Below are 19,747 nucleotides of genomic sequence, written 5' to 3'. Positions count from 1 at the left end.
CATTAAATGGGTAATAATAAAGAATAAGGCAGAGACAAGATGGGCTGCTTTAGAAAAAGTGACGCTCTCCTGAAAGTGGTGGCTAATGATTAGATAGGTAAAGGTAGAGGGACATTTTAGATATACTAAAGATCAAGAAGCAGCCTAGTTTATTCTAGAGACACTGAGAAGGCGTAGAAACATACACAGTAGAAAAGATTTAGGAATTTATACAAGCAACCAAACAAGACATGCAATATTCGCATGAAGGATCAGTTTTATATCTTCCTTGCAATGAAAAAGGGTCCATCAAAAAGCCATGTCCCCGAAGCCCAAAGCTTGACTCTACCGTCCCATTGGCATAACCCTGCATCATCACTTACCCGGATAAGGGAAGCCTGATGCCGAAGGGGCTTGGTTCCTGGGCCCCCTGATGAGGATCCCTCGGGCTGGACGAGGGGCTGCCTAGCTTCATAAGGTGCTGAAACAGCAGAAAGGAAAGTCAGTATGGTATGCAAAGATTCCATCCAAAAATTATGACTTCACATTCAAACTGATACAGCCTCTGCTTTTCAAGAAAGAACTGGCAACAGAATCATGAGTATATACTCATAGGGCCATCTAGGACTGACAACCCCTGATTCTCTTTGGCACAATTTCACTAAACAATCTAAAGACATTCAATCAATTCATGATAAGCAGAAAAATATTTACACTGGGTTATGATTAGGAATAAATTGTGAAGGTGGAACAGTGAGAACTTCAATTGGGATAGAAAGCAACAATAGCTAGAAAAGTGTCACAAGTGTTCAAATTCTAAATATGAGGTAAATTCTATATATCCCCCCAAGTAAATGTCTTCCATTGATCATGCACTTCCCCAAGAAGAAAACTAATGTGCATTTTGAACACTAAGAACCAACATTGTTTCTGAAAAATAAATCAAACAGAATGTAAAATCATGTAAAGACTACGAAAATGAATAAATATATTTTATATTTATTATTCTACTATTCAATAGCCAAACTTTTAAAAAACAATTTTGCTGCCTTTAAAATAACTTTTTAAGCCACAAAAATGAATGTATGTTTTCACTCCTTTTATTTCCGGAAGACTTAATAATGACCTTACCAATATGGCAGGGAGACAGTTAAACAACCAGGTAGTATGCAGCTCCAACAGAAAGCAGAAATTATCACCCAAGTTGAAATTCTTTCTCATCTCTATAGGTTAATAGTTCAAGTTTTTAAAAATATATAAATGAGTAAAATGTTTTATTTCTGTAGCTTACTTACAAATAAAATTAGGTAGAGAGCAGAGCAGCCTGTTATGACCTCATGTTTAACATAGTTTGCTCTTCTTAAAATAAAGAAGGTACAACAATAGCACATCAAGAATGATAAATCACTCTTGGGCTCACATCTGCTTTTTGTATTTCTTCCTAGTAACTGGAACACAATGTTACAATACATTAACACACATTAAAATAGCAAAACAATTGCCTGGCAACCCATCGAGTAGATTTTCAGAACCTGCTAAGAATGAATACAGATATAAAAACTACAAAACATACATACATAGAGAGCACATAATCCAAATTTTAAAAAGTAAGTCTCAGCTGGTAGGCCACCATTGTCTTCTGAGAAGTTGGATTTTTAAAATCATTCTGTGTTGATGGAGCACTGAATTAAATCACTAATACCAATTGTGCTCTGCCAAAAGGTTTGAAACACAGTGAACTGTGGCATGGTTGGGGTGCTAGCGGTCATGAGCTTTCCTTAGGAAGTGAATCCCACGTGCTTCTGCTTCCCATAAGAGCTTCTACTTCTACTTCCAGGGGAGACACATGGAGGAACAGGCCACCATCTGGCCCTTGGCTTCTATCCCTCACCTACAAGGGCCTTCCCTTGGAAGAGACAGACCTATCTCATCAGTGGGGCTTGGATGAAGACTCAGCTGCATGGGGGGCCATTTTTGGAGAGGCAGATTTTCTCTTCCTACTTGTGTGGGAAACCTGGGATGGCCAAGCCCGCCTGTGACTGGAAAGGTGAGTGTCTAAAGCCCATCTGGTCACAAATCTAAGACATGTGCTCTGATCAGCTATATCAGTAATAAAGCTGATATTCAGACCATCAATTGTCTGACTTCTGGCTCCTTCCTCAATTGGATCTGAATTCAGAAGGTTAAAAAGTAGCTATTACTCAACTCTCTTTCTTCCCAAATGAAACCCCAAACATGCAAAACAATGCAAAACAAATAATTCTTTGATCCCTTACAAGAGGTTTAATAAGAACTGGAAGTACCATCTTTCTCCAAGAGGAGGTGTACAAAAAAAAAAAACTAAAGATTTCATCACTCTGAAGTTCAGCGTCAAACCAGAACTCTTTGGCAGTTTCATATACAACTACCCTAAAACTGAGTGACTCTATTCCTAGGAGCCAGGGAAATGACAGCATATGTCACAGAAGGACTCATACATGAATGTTCATAGTATTCTTATTCATAATAGCCAAACACTGGAAAGAACTCAAATGTCCAGCACCAGGAGAATAGATCGTCGAACTGTGATGCATTCACACAATATATCCCACTACTAAATAATAAAAAGGAATGAACTACTGATACAACAATACAGATAAATTTCAACCATTATGCTGAAGGAAAGATAGCAAACACACATGAGTACAGTCAGTCATTCTGTGTGTTTTCATTCATATGAAGTTCTAGAAGAAGCAAAACTAACGACGGTGATGAAAATCAGAACAGTGATTGCATTAGGGGGCAGGGAGTGACTGGAGAGGGTCATCTCTGGCATAATGGATATGTTCAATTATTGATCAAAGTGGTAGCTACAAGGGCCTATCCATTTGCTAAAATGCAAATTGAAGATTTAAAACATGTGCATGGCCAGGCATTATGGCTCACACCTGTAATCTCAGTACTTTGGGAGGACAAGGAGAGCAGATCGCTTGAGTCCAGGGGTTCGAGACCAGCCTGGGCAACATGGTGAAATCCCATCTCTACAAAAAAATACAAAAAGAAAATTAGCCCGGTGTGGTGGCACATGTCTGTAATCCCACCAACTCAGGAGGCTGAGGTGGGAGGATCACCTAAACCTAGGAGATCAAGGCTACAGTGAGCCATGATCACGCCAGTGCACTCCAGCCTGAGTGACAAAGTGAGAACCTGTCTCAAAAATGAACAAATAAAACGTGTACATTTTATCATATGTATATTTTACCTCACTTTTTAAAAAGTATGAAAAGAAATGAAGGCATGGACAGCTTTGGCACAGGCTGCTGAGAGTCAAGAAAGATGGAGAGAAGCAAGCTGCTTCCTTACCACTGAGGGAATGGAAGCCCAATTTGTATGGAATGAGGAGGGAATGGGGCATTAAGGAGGAGGAACAGAAAAGTTTTCTAAGGAATACCAAAGGCAGAACTTGCTGACAGGCTGACTCAGTAGAACAAAAACAGTTTGACCTGTGAATTAAAAACCAACTTCCAAACCCAAGTAAGATTAGAAATAGAAAAAAAAAAAAAACACCCACTCCTGAAAATAGGGAAATCAGACCAGGGAAACTATAAGAGGAAAATGAAGAATTCTCAACTCCATTTAGTTTCTAACCCCACTGAGATATTCAAGTTACAGGACAGTGATTTTTTTGTTACTATCCATTAGCAACATCATCTTGCACGTGCATAGGACTTAATTTCCAAACAGATTTTATACTCACATTCTCACTTAATCCTCTAATACCCCTCTAGGATACTGTTACTCCATTTTAAGAGAGAAGAGGTAATCATGGTTCAGAGATGTTCAATGGCCTGCCCAAAGTCCTACAGCTAGTCACAGAAACCCACACACCTTCTACTTCCAATCAAAAGCTATTGCCATTATGCCACGCCTGCTTCTCTCTGCAAGATTACAGCCTCTCTTTATTCAGCCTAGCGCGCAGTTTTATTTCTGTGTCCCTCTAAAAGTCACCACTATTTTTAATGCAGTAAAAACCTGCAGAAACTGGGTCATTTGGGGCCACAGCCCACAAAACAAAACTGGGGGGGGGGGGGTTTACAGATATCCAGTTCTAGAATACCTTTAATTGGTCATATCTTAAACTAGGAGTCTGAACCCCAGGCGGCACAAGATGCTGCAGTGAATTTCCAGTGCTTTAGGCACTGCAGCCTAAGCAGCCCACTCTGCAAGTCATCCTCAGAACTAACGTACTGTACCACCTAACGAGGCCAGCAGAGCATAAATGTGAGCAAGAAGGCAACCCCACAACTGTGCATGCTACATACCCCTCAGCAAAATGCTACCCCTAGCATTTCCTTTATCCTTATTCCAAAGCACAGGACCTATATATTTTCATTTATGTGCTCAGTCTTCAAAGGCTGGATCAACTCTTTTGCTTTTGCAGTTATATTTCTTAAGAAATTTCATTAAAGCAGTTACTATATAAATATCTTTGGTGTGCTTACAGAAAGGAATAACAATTCCAAAAAAATACAAGCCCTTAACATGGTATGTTCTATTCAATAAAATCTGTATATGAAAGATTAAATCATCTAGCTGTTTAAAAGTCTAAAGACGAACTAGTTTCTAGGACAGGAGACGAAACATTACTCAAATATGTTTAAATCAATTTTTTAAAAAAACCTTGCTTGAGAATATAAAATTAAATTGAGCCATGTTTCCAAAGACAGGGGTAATTAAATCAGGAAATTAAGCAGCTTGAAGCATCACTGCCTGGTAAATTAAGGAGTCTCTAAGACACTGCCTGGGACAGCTGGCCCCCAGGTCGGCTCTTACCTGGATGCATCTGTTCTGCGCTGCTCCGCAGTTTGCTGTAGCCATGGTTCAAGGGCACCCTCTGGTAATGAGGCGGGGAAGAAGGAGGGGAGGCGAGGGGTGACATCGTGGGAGACTGTGTTTCCTGCTTCAAAGAACCAGATCAGAGTTCAGAGGCGATCACTCAAGCCTGGCATTCTGAGCTGCAGTCAGGAAGCATAACACAACTCTACTGCTGGTGACCCAGCTGGTTTAACAAATAGGGGGAAATGTTTTCTCAAAAATGCAGCATGGTTAAACAGCAGTGTCTGAGGATTCAAAAAGTCTCCCAGAGAATAAAATCTCATCAGTGCTGAGTTACCTAAATTACTAAAACCAGCCTGAAACACTTTTGGTTATTCCAATAATATTTTCCTTTGGAAAATGAAAGACACTGATCACATGAAATAACATTCATACCTGCTCCCAATTGTGATCTCTCTGTGGATAGATTTCATTTTCATTCATTAATAAATTTATTTCCTGGATTTATACTTATCAAGTCTTCCAGCAAATGTGAATATTAAAATATATATTTCTAAATGCTTAATACTTAATATTCTTGGAGCTTACTATGTCAAAGTAAAATGTTAGCTTTTTTTTTTTTTTTTAACAATGAGAGACTGCAAAACAATTCATTATAGCTAAACCATTCCAACCAGCTTACTCCCAAACACTAAGATGAAATCTTAACAAGCTACAATTTGAATCTCAATTCAAATATGAACCTGATGTAGAACCCTAGGCAAAGTAAGCAACCTTATCTGCTGCTGAGTTTCCTCTTTTTTTTAAAAAAAAAAAAAAAAAAAAAAAAAAAAAAAAAATTTACTAGTAGACTGGTAACTTTGGAGTATTCAAGTACCAAGAAAACAGTGCTTTTTTTTTTTTTTTTTTTTTTTTTTTTTTTTTTTTTTGAGACAGGGTCTCACTCTGTCACCCAGGCTGGGGCACAGTGGTGTGATCATAGCTCACTGCAGCCTTGACTTCCTGGGCTCAAGCAATCCTCCCACCTCAGCACCCCCAGTAGCTACTACAGGCATGCGTCACCACATACAGCTAATTTTTTTTTTTTTTTTTTTTTTTTTGGAAATGAGGTCTTGCTATGTTGCCCAGGCTGGTCTTGAATTCTTGGGCTCAAGCAATCCTCCTGCTTCGGCCTCCCAAAGTGCTGGGATTACAGGCGTGAGCCACTACACCCAGCCAAAACAACGCTTTTTATCAACACACAGACTATATATATAGGCTCCCTTAGTCTAAAGAGAAACATGTAATCTGAAATACTGATCAAATACTCTTCTTCAAGAAAAAGCAAAATATGTTTGCTCTAAAGCATGAGCTCACACCCATAGATTGGGTGGGGCATGCATAAACTCAGCCTGAAGTGAAAGGATGTATTCTCATTCACACAATCAGGGACTGGGCCTGGAAATTTCCCAGGGCATCAACCACCATGGGACAGTGGACCCTCATTCCTCTCCAAATGCTGGTGGGAAAATATGCCAAAGAATATTGACTGAAAATTCCTATACCTCCTCCTTTTTAAATATATCCCTGAAGAACTGATTTAAAATGTGTCAGAATTATGAAAGTGACAGTACACGGAATTGTTTAACAGGATGTGCTACACCTCCCCTAACTATCCATATAAAACTTCTGTAGCAACACCTCATCTACACAACATCACAGGGTAAGTCACAGAAGTTAGTTTTCCAACATAATCATTTAATATTCATTGCATTTTAAAAACATTTTCATTCGAGTGTTCCTTTTTTTTTTTTTTTTTTTTTTTTTTTTTTTTTTTTTTTGAGACACAGTCTTGCTCTGTGGCCCAGGCTGGAGTGCAGTGATGTGATCTCGGCTCACTGCAATCTCCGCCTCCCGGATTCAAGCCATTCTCCTGCCTCAGCCTTCCAAGTAGCTGGGACTACAGGCACATGCCACCACGCCCGGCTAATTTTTGTATTTTTAGTAGAGACAGGGTTTCGCCATGTTGGCCAGGCTGCTCTTGAACTCCTGACCTCTTGTGATCCACCCGCCTTGGCCTCCCAAAGTGCTGGGATTACAGGCGTGAGCCATCGTGCCCAGCCTCAAGTGTTCCTACAATAAATTTCTTTACCTTATAGAAGACACTATGTTGAACATAATTTGACTTCTCTGCATGATTCAGTATCTTTGCTGGAAGTATGAGCTATACCTTGATGCCTGCAGGGTACACTAATGTGTAGACTATTTACTTCTTCTGGATAGGCCCACTCTTCTGAGATTTTATACTGTTGTCTCCACCAATCATCATCTGACCATTGCAATTAGTGGTCTAATTTTAAAAGCCTATCCTCCCTATTCTGGTTCCAAACCTGCTAAATAGGTAATGGCAGCATTTCCCAAGATAGTATTCCAAATATGTTCCCCAAGAAAGAACTTCCTGGTGAAACAAGTTTAGTAAACACAGATTTCCAGGTCTCTTCACTGCAGAACTTCTCAGGGCTTTTACCGTGCTAATGTGCACTACGAATTTCCAAGACTGAGGATTTAGTCCTTCCCTCAACAAAGGAATATGAAGCAGCATTCTCCAAACACATTTATTATAATAGGAGAAACCTTTTCTACAGACTTCTTTTTGGAGAAGAGAACCTATTAAAAACTCCTGGAAGTTACATTTCCAAGAATCCATTTAGAAAACCACTGACCTAGTGAAATCAATAAATGTATTAAATCGTTAGCCTTATTTTAGACACAATTCTACTTTAAAGTAGGCTCTAAAGGGCCCTTAAGTGGTTGGTGGTGATTCATATGTGTCAGTCTCTCTTTCTTGCTAAGAGAAAACTTTACTGGCTCACTTCCAAGTCTGTAATTGGGTTCCAGATGGTGAGATTTGCTGGAAGCTGAACAGTAGATACGAGGCCCTGCTACATGCGGTTTCATGGTCAGAATCAAATGAACACGTCTGATCAAACTGTTTACCTGTTTATCCTCATCGTCCATTCTTTTGAAGGAATTTTTTTCTGTAGTTAAATATGGAATCTGAACCTTAGTTCCATGCAGCTCAGCTGGGTTCCCAAATCGTATCTCACCATCATTCTTTGACATCATAAAGCGAGGCAGAGGCAATTCTTCAGGACCAGAAATCAGAGAAGCTCTAGTCAGACTTTATTTAAAAACTGCAAAAAAGGCGAACTCGATGGCCAAAAGATGAATCATTTTTGAGGAAAAATTCCAGAGCACTAAATATAAATTTAGATTTAGATACAATGAGTACTCCTATAATAACGTCCTGATTTTTAAAATGCTATGGTTTAACCAAAGTATTCTGGCTTAACATTTTTCAATGTTGCCAAATCGCAGAATAAATTCAGATTTGGGACTGATCTCCCATTTCATCCTTCAACAACCAAGAACAAGGATATGACATTGTATAATACAATAATAAGTGACAAATGGTGGCAGGTAAAATTCATATAATGCTTAAATATGCCAGGCACAGTATTAAAGATTTGCAAATTTTAACTCATTTAATCCTCACAATAACCCTGTATGATAAAACTATCATTACCACCTCCTCATTGCAAAAGTAGAAACAGTCATAAAGGAGCTAAGTAATGTCCCCAAGATCACACAACTCATCTGTGGCAGAGCCACAGTTTGAATGCAGGCAAGCTGGTACTTTACCAGTGCTCTACAGAAAGGTCCCTTGTTCCTATGGCAAACTTAGTGGGTAGAACAGTTTCTCACCCTATGTAATTCTTTAAGGAATTTTCACATCCAATCTCTGGTTGTCTTTTCATAATGGAATAAGGAAAACAATATCAAGTCAGAGCAATCAATCTATCATTCAGTCACATTCTTCTGTCAAAACCATTAGCCACTCAAAATGCTACAAAGAGTTGAAAAGCAATGGTCTGGTATATTTACTTATCTTTCAAAATTCTAACAAAACTATTCTGAAAGCGGAAATGATACTTTGGCACACTTCTAGTTCCTCAGCACATCAAATCACACACAATCACATAGCACAAAACCCTACAAAAATGGGGACATTATGGATTATGCATAATGATTTGCATCTGTATCCATTGTTCAGGATAATACTCATCAGTGTGCCTTTGCACTTCCATCAGCTCTCTATTCCAAAAACACAGCTGCATTTTCAATGACTGATGCTGTGCTAAGGCCAGAAAACATCTTAGCAACAGCAAGCAAGTATCCTAGAGCTCCCCAGGCAAAGAAGGCCCCTGGTTTTCTAACATCCACATGATGTTTACTTTCAGTTGCTATGTTCACATTTGATTCAAAGAAGCAGGCGGCCGGGCGCAGTGGCTCACTTACGCCTATAATTCCAGCACTTTGGGAGGTGGAGGCGGGTGGATCTCCTGAGGTCAGTGGCTCACTTACGCCTATAATTCCAGCACTTTGGGAGGCGGAGGCGGGTGGATCTCCTGAGGTCAGGAGTTCGAAACTAACCTGGCCAACATGGTAAAACCCCGTCTCTACTAAAAATACCAAAAATTAGCCAGGTGTGGTGGCAGGTGCCTGTAATCCCAGCTACTCAGGAGGCTGAGGCAGGAGAATTGCTTAAACCCAGGAGGCAGAGGTTGCAGTGAGCCAAGATCATGCCATTGCACTCCAGCCTGGGCAACAAGAGCAAAATTCTGTACCAGAAAAAAAAAAAAAAAAAAAAAAGAAGCAGGCAATATGACAAAATCCCTGTGTGATCAATCAGCCAAGGGCCCAAGAGACATAAATAGAGTAACCAATCTTAATGTTTCCCAATCTCGGGCAGCTCTCCAGCACTCAAAGCAGGAATGGGCTTCAAAAGCAAAAAAGCAAGAGAAAAGAAACTCTAGATTCTTAGTAAATCAAATATAAGCTAATCCTATGGTTTTGGTCTCAGGTATGTGCTCCAGCTCAGTCAGGAAAAAGGATCTAAAAAGATGAAACAAGATCACATAAAATAATTTGCACCCTGATCTACCCATAAGAGGATGGACTCTACTTCCAAGTACTTCTTGAGGGAGAAAAGAAATAAATGCTCAGTATTTATAAGCTCCCTGACCAGTCTCTTACTGGCATTCAACAGATACCTCCAAGGAACAATGGAATATACTAACTGAATTATGAATATAAATTATTATATTAGGACTTATGTAGGGCTCCCAGATATTGTCTAGGACATTGTCACTTCACACATTCTTCCACCCTGTCTATGGCATTTCTTTAGAACCATGTGCGCCTAGAAAACCACCTCTCTCCCCCAGACAGCCACCAAACAGCAAAAGACAAAATACAGCTGAAGTTCTCTCACACTTTCTTTGGTCAGATGGTTCCAAGCAACTCTCACTTAACAGAATTATAACCATACACAATAATATTCTTATCATGGAAAACTTTCATGAAGGTGCCATTTCCCTTAAACTGATGCAAGCTTTTAAAAAGTGAAAGGTAAAAGTAGTTTGTAAATTTTCAGTCTGAATGTTTTTTTTTGGTTTTTGGTTTTTTGAGACAAGGTCTGTCTCTCAGACTGAAGTGCAGTGGCAGTAACATAGCTCATTGCAGCCTGGAACTCCCAGACTCAACTGATCTTCCTGCCTCAGCCTCCCAAGTAGCTGGGACTACAGGTGCTTGCCACCATGCCGGCTAATTTCTTTTTTTATTTTTCATAGAGATGGGGTCTTGCTATATTGCCCAGACAGGTCTCAAATTCCTGAGCTCAAGCGATCCTCCCGTCTTGGCCTCCTAAAGTGCTGGGATTACAGGCATGAGTCACCATACTCAGCTGAATGTTTTTCCTAGTCACACATACACAAAATTTGATAGTGAAACTTTGAAAAAATTAATCAATAAAGTATCTGCTATACAATGAAGTCTGTCAAGAAGAAGGTCTATTTGTAGTCATTGGTTAGAATCTTGTCTCCCAAACTGAAATGAATTACACACAGCAAACTAAGAGTTCAAACTAAATGTTTAGAGGGGCTGAAGAGACAATGAGAGTGGCCATCCAAGATGACAATTTGTTTCATTGTTGTTTCATCTTAGGTTACATTCTTTGAACATAGAAATGCTTTGTATATTAAACATAAATGACTATTTTTCCCTTCCACAAAGAAAATTATGCCTGCTCCTTTCTAAACACTTGACTCTCTACAAAAGAGAAAAATCCTTTGTTTTTCCATATTTGATAGAGATACAGATATATTAGGAATACTTTAGGCTGGGAGTGGTGGCTCATGCCTGTAATCCCAGCACTTTGGGAGGCCGAGGTGGGAGGATCGCTTGAGCCCAGCAGTTTGAGACCAGCCTGGACAACACAGTAAGACCCCTTCTGTTAAAAAATAAAAATTAAAAAATCAGCTGGGCATGGTGGCATATGCCTGTAGTCCCAGCTACTCAGAAGGCTGAGGCAGGAAGATTGCTTGAGTCTGAGAGTTCAAGGCTGCATCATGCCACTGCACTCCAGCCTGGGTGACAGAGTGAAACCCTGTCACTCAAAAAAGAAAAAAAAATACCTCAATTTCCTCAATCCATTAGAAAAAATGTAAACAGCATAAATGCAATAATAAATGGCAAGTGACATTGAGCCTCATTAGCTAGACAATATGGAGTGGAGGGTGCTGGGCAGAGAACCTGTGTTCCATCAAAATGGCAGCAGCTGTTCACAGTCTTTCAATGTTATCTGCCAAAAAAGAATGTGAGCCACATTAAAAAAAAAAAAAAAAAAAAAAAAAGAAGTGAAACAAGCTGGTCACGAAAAGACAGGTACTGTGTGGTTTCACTTATATGAGGCATCAAGAGTAGCCAAACTCATAGAAACAGAAAGTAGATGGGCAGGCCAGGTGCAGTGGCTCACACTTGTAATCCCAGCACTTTAGGAGGCTGAGGTGGGCAGATCACTTGAGGTCAGGAGTTCAAGACCAGCCTGGCCAACATGACAAAACCCCATCTCTACTAAAAATACAAAAATTAGCTGGGTGTAGTGGTGCATGCGCCTGTAATCCCAGCTACTCAGGAGGCTGAGGCACAAGAATCTCTTGAGCCTGGGAGGCAGAGGTAGCAGTAAGCCATGATCACATCACTGCACTCAAAAAAAAAAAAAAAAAAAAAAAAAAAAAAGGCAGTTGCCAGGAGCTGGGTAGGTAAAAGAAAATGGGAAGGTGTTTAATGAATACAGAGTTTCCATTTTGTAAGGTGAGGTGAAAAGGTTCTAGAAACTAGTTACCCAACAATGTGACTATATTTACACATTACTGCATTATACATTTAAAATGGTTAAGATGGGAAATGTTATTTGTATTTTATCACAATTAAAAATTTTCAATTTCAAAACATTTTTAATGGCAAAATTTTAATAATCTATTTTAACCCAACATTATCATTTCAATATGTAATCAACATTAAAAACTATTAATGAAATATTTTACATTTTTTTCATATTAAGCCTTCAAACTCCCATGTATATTTTACCCTCCTTGCATACCTCAATTTGTGCTTGTCACATTTTATGTGCTCAACAGCCACATGCAGCTACTGGCTACCATACTGAAACAGCACAGCTCTAGTTGATAGTTGCTACACGGGAATGTGAGCCATTGTGGCCAGAAATCTGTATTTTACTGTATTTTATTATTATTACAATGTTAAATGTAAGCAACTAATTGATTTCTTTTTAAATTATGTAAAGAGTATTCTGTATGGTGGGATGATTTATAGGGAACTGTAAGTGTTCCACTTGAAGAATTTTGACAAATACATATATATATATATATATATAGATATATATATATATCCCTGTAACCAACACCCAAATTCCCAAATTAAGATACAGAATTTTCCTTCATGTTCCTTTCCAGTAATCCCCTCCCTTTGTTCCACCCAGAAACCTCTGTACTAATTTCTATACTTGCAGATTATCTTTGCCATTATGGAACTTCATAAATTGAATCATACAGTATTTGTTCTTGTGACAAGCTTCTTTTACGATCTTTTTGTCTATGATAATCACCCAATGTATTGTACACATAGTTCATTCTTTTTCATTGCTATGGAGCAATCCACTTTTAAGAATATATTGAGCCAGGAGCAGTAGCTCACACCTGTAATCCCAGCACTTTGGGAGGCCGAGGTAGGTAGATTTCTTGAGCCCAGAAGTTCGAGACCAGTGTGGGCAACATGGCAAAACCCCATCTCTACAAAAAATACAAAAATTAGCCAGGCGTGGTGGTGCACACCTATAGTCCCAGCTACTCAGGAGGCTGAGGTGGGAGGATGGCTTGAGCTTGGAAGGTGGAGGTTACAGTGAACCGAAACGGCACCATTACACTCCAGTCTAGGCGACAGAGCAAGACCCTAAAAGAATATATTGAAAATTTTAATCCATTATCCTGTGATAAACATTTGGGTTGTTTCCAGTGTGGGCCCATTGTAAATAAAGCTGCTGTGAAATTCTTATAAATGTTTTTTGATGGACATGAATTTATTTATCTTGGGTGTATACCTAAGAACCAAATCCAGTCTGCTGCCTATTTCTATACATCCCGCAAGTACAATGTTTGAATATTTGCAAAAAAAAAAAAAAAAAAAAAAAAGAAAGAAAAGAAAAATATTTCATGATGTGAAAATTATATGAAATTCAAATGTCAGGCCAGGCACAGTAGCTCACACCTGTAATCCCAGCACTTTGGGAGACCAAGACGGGTGGATCATTTGAGGTCAGGAGTTTGAGACTAGCCTGACCAACATGGTGAAACCCCATCTCTACTAAAATACAAAAATTAGCCAGGCGTGGTGGCACAGGCCTGTAGTCCCAGCTACTCAGGAGGCTGAAGCAGGAGAATAGCTTGAACACAGAAGGCGGAGGTGGCAGGGAGCTGAGATCGTGCTCTGCAGCACTCCAGCCTGGGTGACAAGAGTGAGACTCTGTCTCAAAAATAAAAAATAAAAAAAATTAAAAATTCAAATTTCAGTGTTCATAAATAAAATTTTATTAGCACACAGCCATGATCCTCTGTTTACATGTTGTCCATGGCTACTTTCATACAACAACAGAGTTGAGTAGTTGTGACCAAAATCATACTGCCCACAAAGTCTATCTGACCCTTTAAAGTGGGCGAAGGATATGAACAGACACTTCTCAAAAGACGACATTTACGCAGTCAAAAAACACATGAAAAAATGCTCATCATCACTGGCCATCAGAGAAATGCAAATCAAAACCACAATGAGATACCATCTCACACCAGTTAGAGTGGCGATCATTAAAAAGTCAGGAAACAACAGGTGCTGGAGAGGATGTAGAGAAATAGGAACACTTTTACACTGTTGGTGGGACTGTAAACTAGTTCAACCATTGTGGAAGCTGGTGTGGCGATTCCTCAGGGATCTAGAACTAGAAACACCATTTGACCCAGCCATCCCATTACTGGGTATATACCCAAATGATTGTAAATCATGCTGCTATAAAGACACATGCACACGTATGTTTCTTGCGGTACTATTCACAATAGCAAAGACTTGGAACCAACCCAAATGTCCAACAATGATAGTCTGCATTAAGAAAATGTGGCACATATATACCATAGAATACTATGCAGCCATAAAAAATGATGAGTTCATGTCCTTTGTAGGGACATGGATGAAACTGGAAACCATCATTCTCAGCAAACTATCGCAAGGACAAAAAACCAAACACCACATGTTCTCACTCATAGGTGGGAATTGAACAATGAGAACACATAGACACAGGAAGGGGAACATCCCACACCGGGGACTGTTGTGGGGTGGGGGGAGGGGGGAGGGATAGCATTAGGAGATATACCTAATGTTAAATGACGAGTTAATGGGTGCAGCACACCACATGGCACATGTATACATATGTAACAAACCTGCACGTTGTGCACATGTACCCTAAAACTTAAAGTAAAATAATAATAAAATAAAATAAAAAAAGAAAAAAAAAAGAAAAAGGTTGTTGACCCTCGTCTTACAGAATTCAATGGTTGAAGTGAAAAGTGGTCCTACTAAATCAATAAGGTTGCATTTAACAGAAAATATTTTACAGTGTTTGAAGACTTTTATTTAAATCATTTAATTAAAAATTCAGTTTCTCAGTCACACTAGCCACACTGCCACACTTCGAGTGCTCAATAGCCACACATGGCAAGTGGCTACCATATTAAATAACATAGTTGTAGATGCTTTTCTACAATGTTTGATAAGGGATTCCCTGATTTTGTGCTTACAACAAGTCTATAAGGCAGGTGTTATTGGTATATCTTTTCCTCCAGTGAGTCATTTGAAACAGAGAAATTAAGAAACTTGCCGGAGGCCACACAAATAAAAGGTAATGAAGGAAAGATTCATAATGAGGTAGCCTATTGCTAGGACCTACATTTCCAGCCACAAGGCTATACTGCCATCCTGAACATTAAAATTCTTTCTAGTACAGATTTGAACATTTAGCATGAAACTGTGGCATTTCAGAAAATAATCTAGAGAAAACCTGCTCAAATGTCTGCATTTTGCAGGTGAAGAAATAAGCCCAGGAAAGAGAGAGCAAGACTTGCCTTAGTCATGCAGCAATACAGTGGCAGAGCTATGACCGTAACAAAAATTCTTGACTCCTGACTCCTGGCTCCCTTCTCTCCCACTACTTTTTGTTACCTATTCACTTATACCAGCTACTTATACATTAACAAAGAATTATGACAATAATGTTCTATAATTCCAAAGTGAAACCATCCCTACACATTTTCCTGAAGTTACTTTGGGGGAAAACAAAAAACAAAACAAAAAAAAAAAATCAGGCCAGTCTTATCAACCCAGGCCTGAGTAATCAAAGCCATCTAGTCTCCTATTATCCTCCTATCTGCCCATTGATCTGAAATACCTCTTGTCAGTTAGGAAATGGGTAGGTAATAGCTAGATGGCAGGGTGGAGGTTACAATGGGAAGGGTGATCCTGTAAATGTTTGGCAGAGGAGGACGGTGGATAAGTTAAATTTCCTGGCCATACCACGGGTAGAACCCCAGGAGTGAGTTAGGAGGTCCACAATCCACTGGGCTCTGCTGCTAGCAAGCAGCACCCCCTTTATTTTACCTCTTTGGGCTTCAATTTCCCCACTATGCCTCTTCCAATTAAATCCTCTATATCCATCCCATACACTGCATTTCTCTGGAAGAAGGGCTCTTCACTGGGCTCCATGAACCAGCTCTAGGGGTCCAGAAACCCCTGACATTGAAGGCAACATTTTTTACATAATGTCAATGTGTATTTTCCTGCTAAGATCCAGAGCTTTTACTAGATTGTCAAAGAATCCCACAACAAAGATTTTTACAAATAAGGTGAAAATCCACAGCTCAGAAGGTTGGGGAGAACCTTTGGGGAGGAGCAACAATAGAGCTAATGACAGGGGTATGGGGTAGAGGGACAGACCCCTAGAAAACACAAATGTCCAGCCGTACAGTCAGTGAACCTGCATAGGCGAACTTTGTCCAAAGCAGCTCTGTGTCCCTGTAGCAGGGCTGGGAGTGGGGGGTAAAGGAAATTGACAAAGGAACACTGAGGAAAAAAAAGAAAGGGGGATTGGGTTGGACGTCAGTCAGAAAGGATGAGTTGACCTTAGCTTAATAAACATCCCAACATAGTATTTAGTGTTCAAAATACAGAGACACTGTGTGGACACACACACACACACCCCACACACACACACACACACACACACACACACACACACACACACACACACACACACCCCCCACACACACACACATCACACACACACACACACACACACACCCAGCTACAACCTTACCTCCTACCTCCTGGGCTTCTTTCTTTACCCTTGGGCTTCCTATCCTGTCTTTTCTATGAATTACCAAACTGGTTGTCTCACTCAAAAGACTTCTCTCCTAGCCCTAAGAGATAGGGAGGGTTTGTCAAATAGGCAAAGCACAGGGAACCTCACCCTCAATTCAACCAGAGAATAACTGCTTTTATTTTTCCTTGAATAAAATAATTCTTCTTTGAAAACAAAAGCCACAGAAATAGGACTCAATGCTGCAAAATCCTTCTACCTTTCTTGTATGATAAAAAAAAATAATAATAAAATAACTACAGCACAGGAAGCAAGGCAGCAGGATTAGAGTTCCTAAGTCTTGATCCCTATTTTACAGAAGGCTTTCTCAGTCTCAACATTACTGGCATTTTAGACTAGATAAGTTTGTTGTTGTTGGAAGAGGGGGTCCTGTCCTCTGCAGTGTAGGGTGTTGAGCAGCATCCCTGGCCTCTACCGGCTAGATGCCAGGCAGTCCCCTTCCGCAGCTGGGACAACCAAAGATGTCTCCTCACCTTGCCAAAAGTCCCTAAAGGGATGAAATCACCTAGGTGGAGAACAACTGTTTTGCAGATAAGGGAGGAGTCAAAGGGAATTCAATGATTTGCCTCAGTATCTTCTTGGCAGTAGAATCGTGACCACAACAGTGGCTCACAAATTTGGGGATTTCACAAAATAGGAAAAATCTCTCCCCCAACAACAACAAAAAAAGAAATGAAGAAAGCCAACATAAAGTTGCCAACATTTTATCTCGTCAAGAATTTTACCCCAAACTATTACTCATTATCAATTTCACAAAGGACACTTAACAAGAGGAACCAAAAAAAACCCAATCTTAGATTTGAATACATTTAGTTTTATAAATAACTCATTCTTTTGTCCTAATTCTAAACTGTGCCAGACTGCAACCAGACCATAAACCAGTTTAGGGAACACAGCCCCAAAGACTACATGAATCGTGTCATTGCACCATCAGAGTTCACAGGCTCCCAAAGGGACTAGTGAAAAGAAATCACGGGGTCTGTCACCTTGACTAGGAAAAAAAAAAAATTACAACTTCATTTTCCCTACTATAACTGAAATTTAGCATTTCTTTCCATTATGAATGTAGGCAACAAGCCACTATATTATCACTAGCAATACCGGTAACTTTGTCACCTATCAGATTAGGGTTTTGTTTGTTGTTGTTGCTGTTGTTGTTGTTGTTGTTGTTTTGAGACGGCATCTCGCTCTGTCGCCCAGGCTGGAGTGCAATGGCGTGATCTTGGCTCACTGCAACCTCCGTCTCCCGGGTTCAAGTGATTCTCCTGCCTCAGCCTCCTGAGTAGCTGGGACTACAGGTGTATGTCACCACACCCGGCTTATTTTTTTCTATTTTAGTAGAGACGGGGTTTCACCATGTTGGCCAGGATGGTCTCAATCTCTTGACCTCATGATCTGCCCTCCTTGGCCTCCCAAAGTGCTGGGATTACAGGCATGAGCCACCATGCCAGGCCAACATCTTGAAGTACTGTTTATGCATATTACTAATTTGAAAAAGTAGTGGTTATTTCAAACACTGTTAGATGTTTTATTTAATGCATTAATAAAGAAGCATATATGTTTTGGGGGTTGGTTGTTTTTTTTTTTTTTTTTTTTTTTTTTTGAGATATAGTCTCACTCTGTTGCCCAGGCTGGAGTGCAGTGGCACAATCTTGACTCACTGCAACATCCACCTCCTGGGTTTAAGCTAGTCTCCTGCCTCAGCCTCCTGAGTAGCAGGGATTACAGGCGTGTGCCACTACGCCCGGCTAATTTTTGTATTTTTAGTAGAGACAAGGTTTCACCACGCTGGCCAGGCTGGTCTCGAACTTAGTAGAGACAAGGTTTCACCACGTTTGCCGGGCTGGTCTCGAACTCCTGGCCTCAAGTGATCCGCCCACCTCAGCCTCCCAAAGTGCTGGGATTACAGGCATGAGAAACTGTGCCAGGCCTAGAAGCATGTATGTTGTTATATAACAATTTAACTGTTTTAGTGATTATTTCAGTATAATTGGTTTCCATTATAATCTTATGTCTTTGTTGCATTTAAAACATAATTCTGAGAAAGGGCCCACAGGCTTCAGACTGCCAAAGGGGCTCCTGGCACAAAAATGATGAGAAACCCTACTCTAGGTTCTGCCTAACCTTCCCTCAGTCCTCACACGTGCTCAACTTCAGACCCTGGAAAGAAAGGTAACAGCAGGTCCCAGGGCAAATGTTCACCACATGATTTCCTCATCAGAAATTCTCTACCAGTCCTTAATTTTCACCTTCTTTCCTTCTGCCCTAGCTGTTTTGCCATCTGTTTAACCCCAACTCAGACTAGGGTGGGGCTAGAGAGATACCTAGTGCCAACATTTAAGGAGGCACACACTCTCAGGGTGGTGTAAATGTAGAGTCGGCACTTGCCCTGAGAGTAAGTGCCCCCTTAAATCATGTGCCCTGTGTCGTGCAGCACCCTAGTTCAGATGCAGCTACTGTAACTACACACACACACACACACACACACACACACACACAGTTTAAGCAAAGCTCTTGAAAATGCTTGATGCAGCTTTTATTCTTAAACATGTCTCCATACAAGAATCACCTGGAGAGCTGTTAAAAATTCTGATGCTCAGACTGGACTGCAGATATATGAAATCAGAATTTCTGGAGATGGACCCAGGCATCTGTATTTTTTTATTTTATATTTAAAGCTCTCCAGGTTTAAATGGTTCTCAAGTGCAGACAAGGTTGAGAATCAGTACCTAAGAAAGATGATATGCAGACTGAGATGACTTCTGTAAAAACTCCTCTGGAGTTCCAGGAGAATCTGAATTCCAATTGTTTTAGATTAAAGAGTGGCAGATGATTAAGACACCCTCCTCATGCGTAGACATGCATCTCTTCATTCATTCAACCAATACACACTGAGTGCCTATAATGCCCCACAACGCAGGGGGTGTCAGATCCTCTTCCCTCCCCCTTACACAAGCTGGACAAGTGAGGAAGACAGACAAAAAAAATAGTGAAACCTGTAAGGAAGATTTGCAAACTCTGCTAAGTGCTATCAGGAAACAGATGCTGGGAAAGAACAAAGTGGGGAGGAGATTG

At 40.1% G+C, this 19,747-nt stretch overlaps 1 protein-coding gene across 6 annotated transcripts in view; it reads right to left on the bottom strand.

The window, feature by feature from the left end:
- The window catches only part of REPS2 (RALBP1 associated Eps domain containing 2), a 214,503-nt gene that overhangs the window by 121,868 nt on the left and 72,888 nt on the right, over positions 1-19,747 (bottom strand). For 4 of the 6 annotated variants that reach the window (XM_054471913.1, XM_054471916.2, XM_054471915.2 and 1 more), the window contains exons 3-5: positions 7,771-7,919; positions 4,792-4,918; positions 363-460 (exon numbers count right to left, since the gene is read on the bottom strand). In XM_054471913.1, coding sequence (XP_054327888.1) covers positions 363-460; positions 4,792-4,918; positions 7,771-7,919 — 374 coding nt within the window. The remainder of the gene's footprint in view (positions 1-362; positions 461-4,791; positions 4,919-7,770; positions 7,920-19,747) is intronic. The other 2 variants (XM_054471914.1, XM_054471917.2) reach the window with 1 other exon arrangement.

This window comes from Pongo pygmaeus, chromosome X (genome assembly GCF_028885625.2).
Source record: "Pongo pygmaeus isolate AG05252 chromosome X, NHGRI_mPonPyg2-v2.0_pri, whole genome shotgun sequence".
In the NCBI taxonomy this organism is placed as follows: domain Eukaryota; kingdom Metazoa; phylum Chordata; class Mammalia; order Primates; family Hominidae; genus Pongo; species Pongo pygmaeus.
Note: the sequence above shows the minus strand (reverse complement) of the source record. Positions and strands in the feature narration are given on the sequence as shown.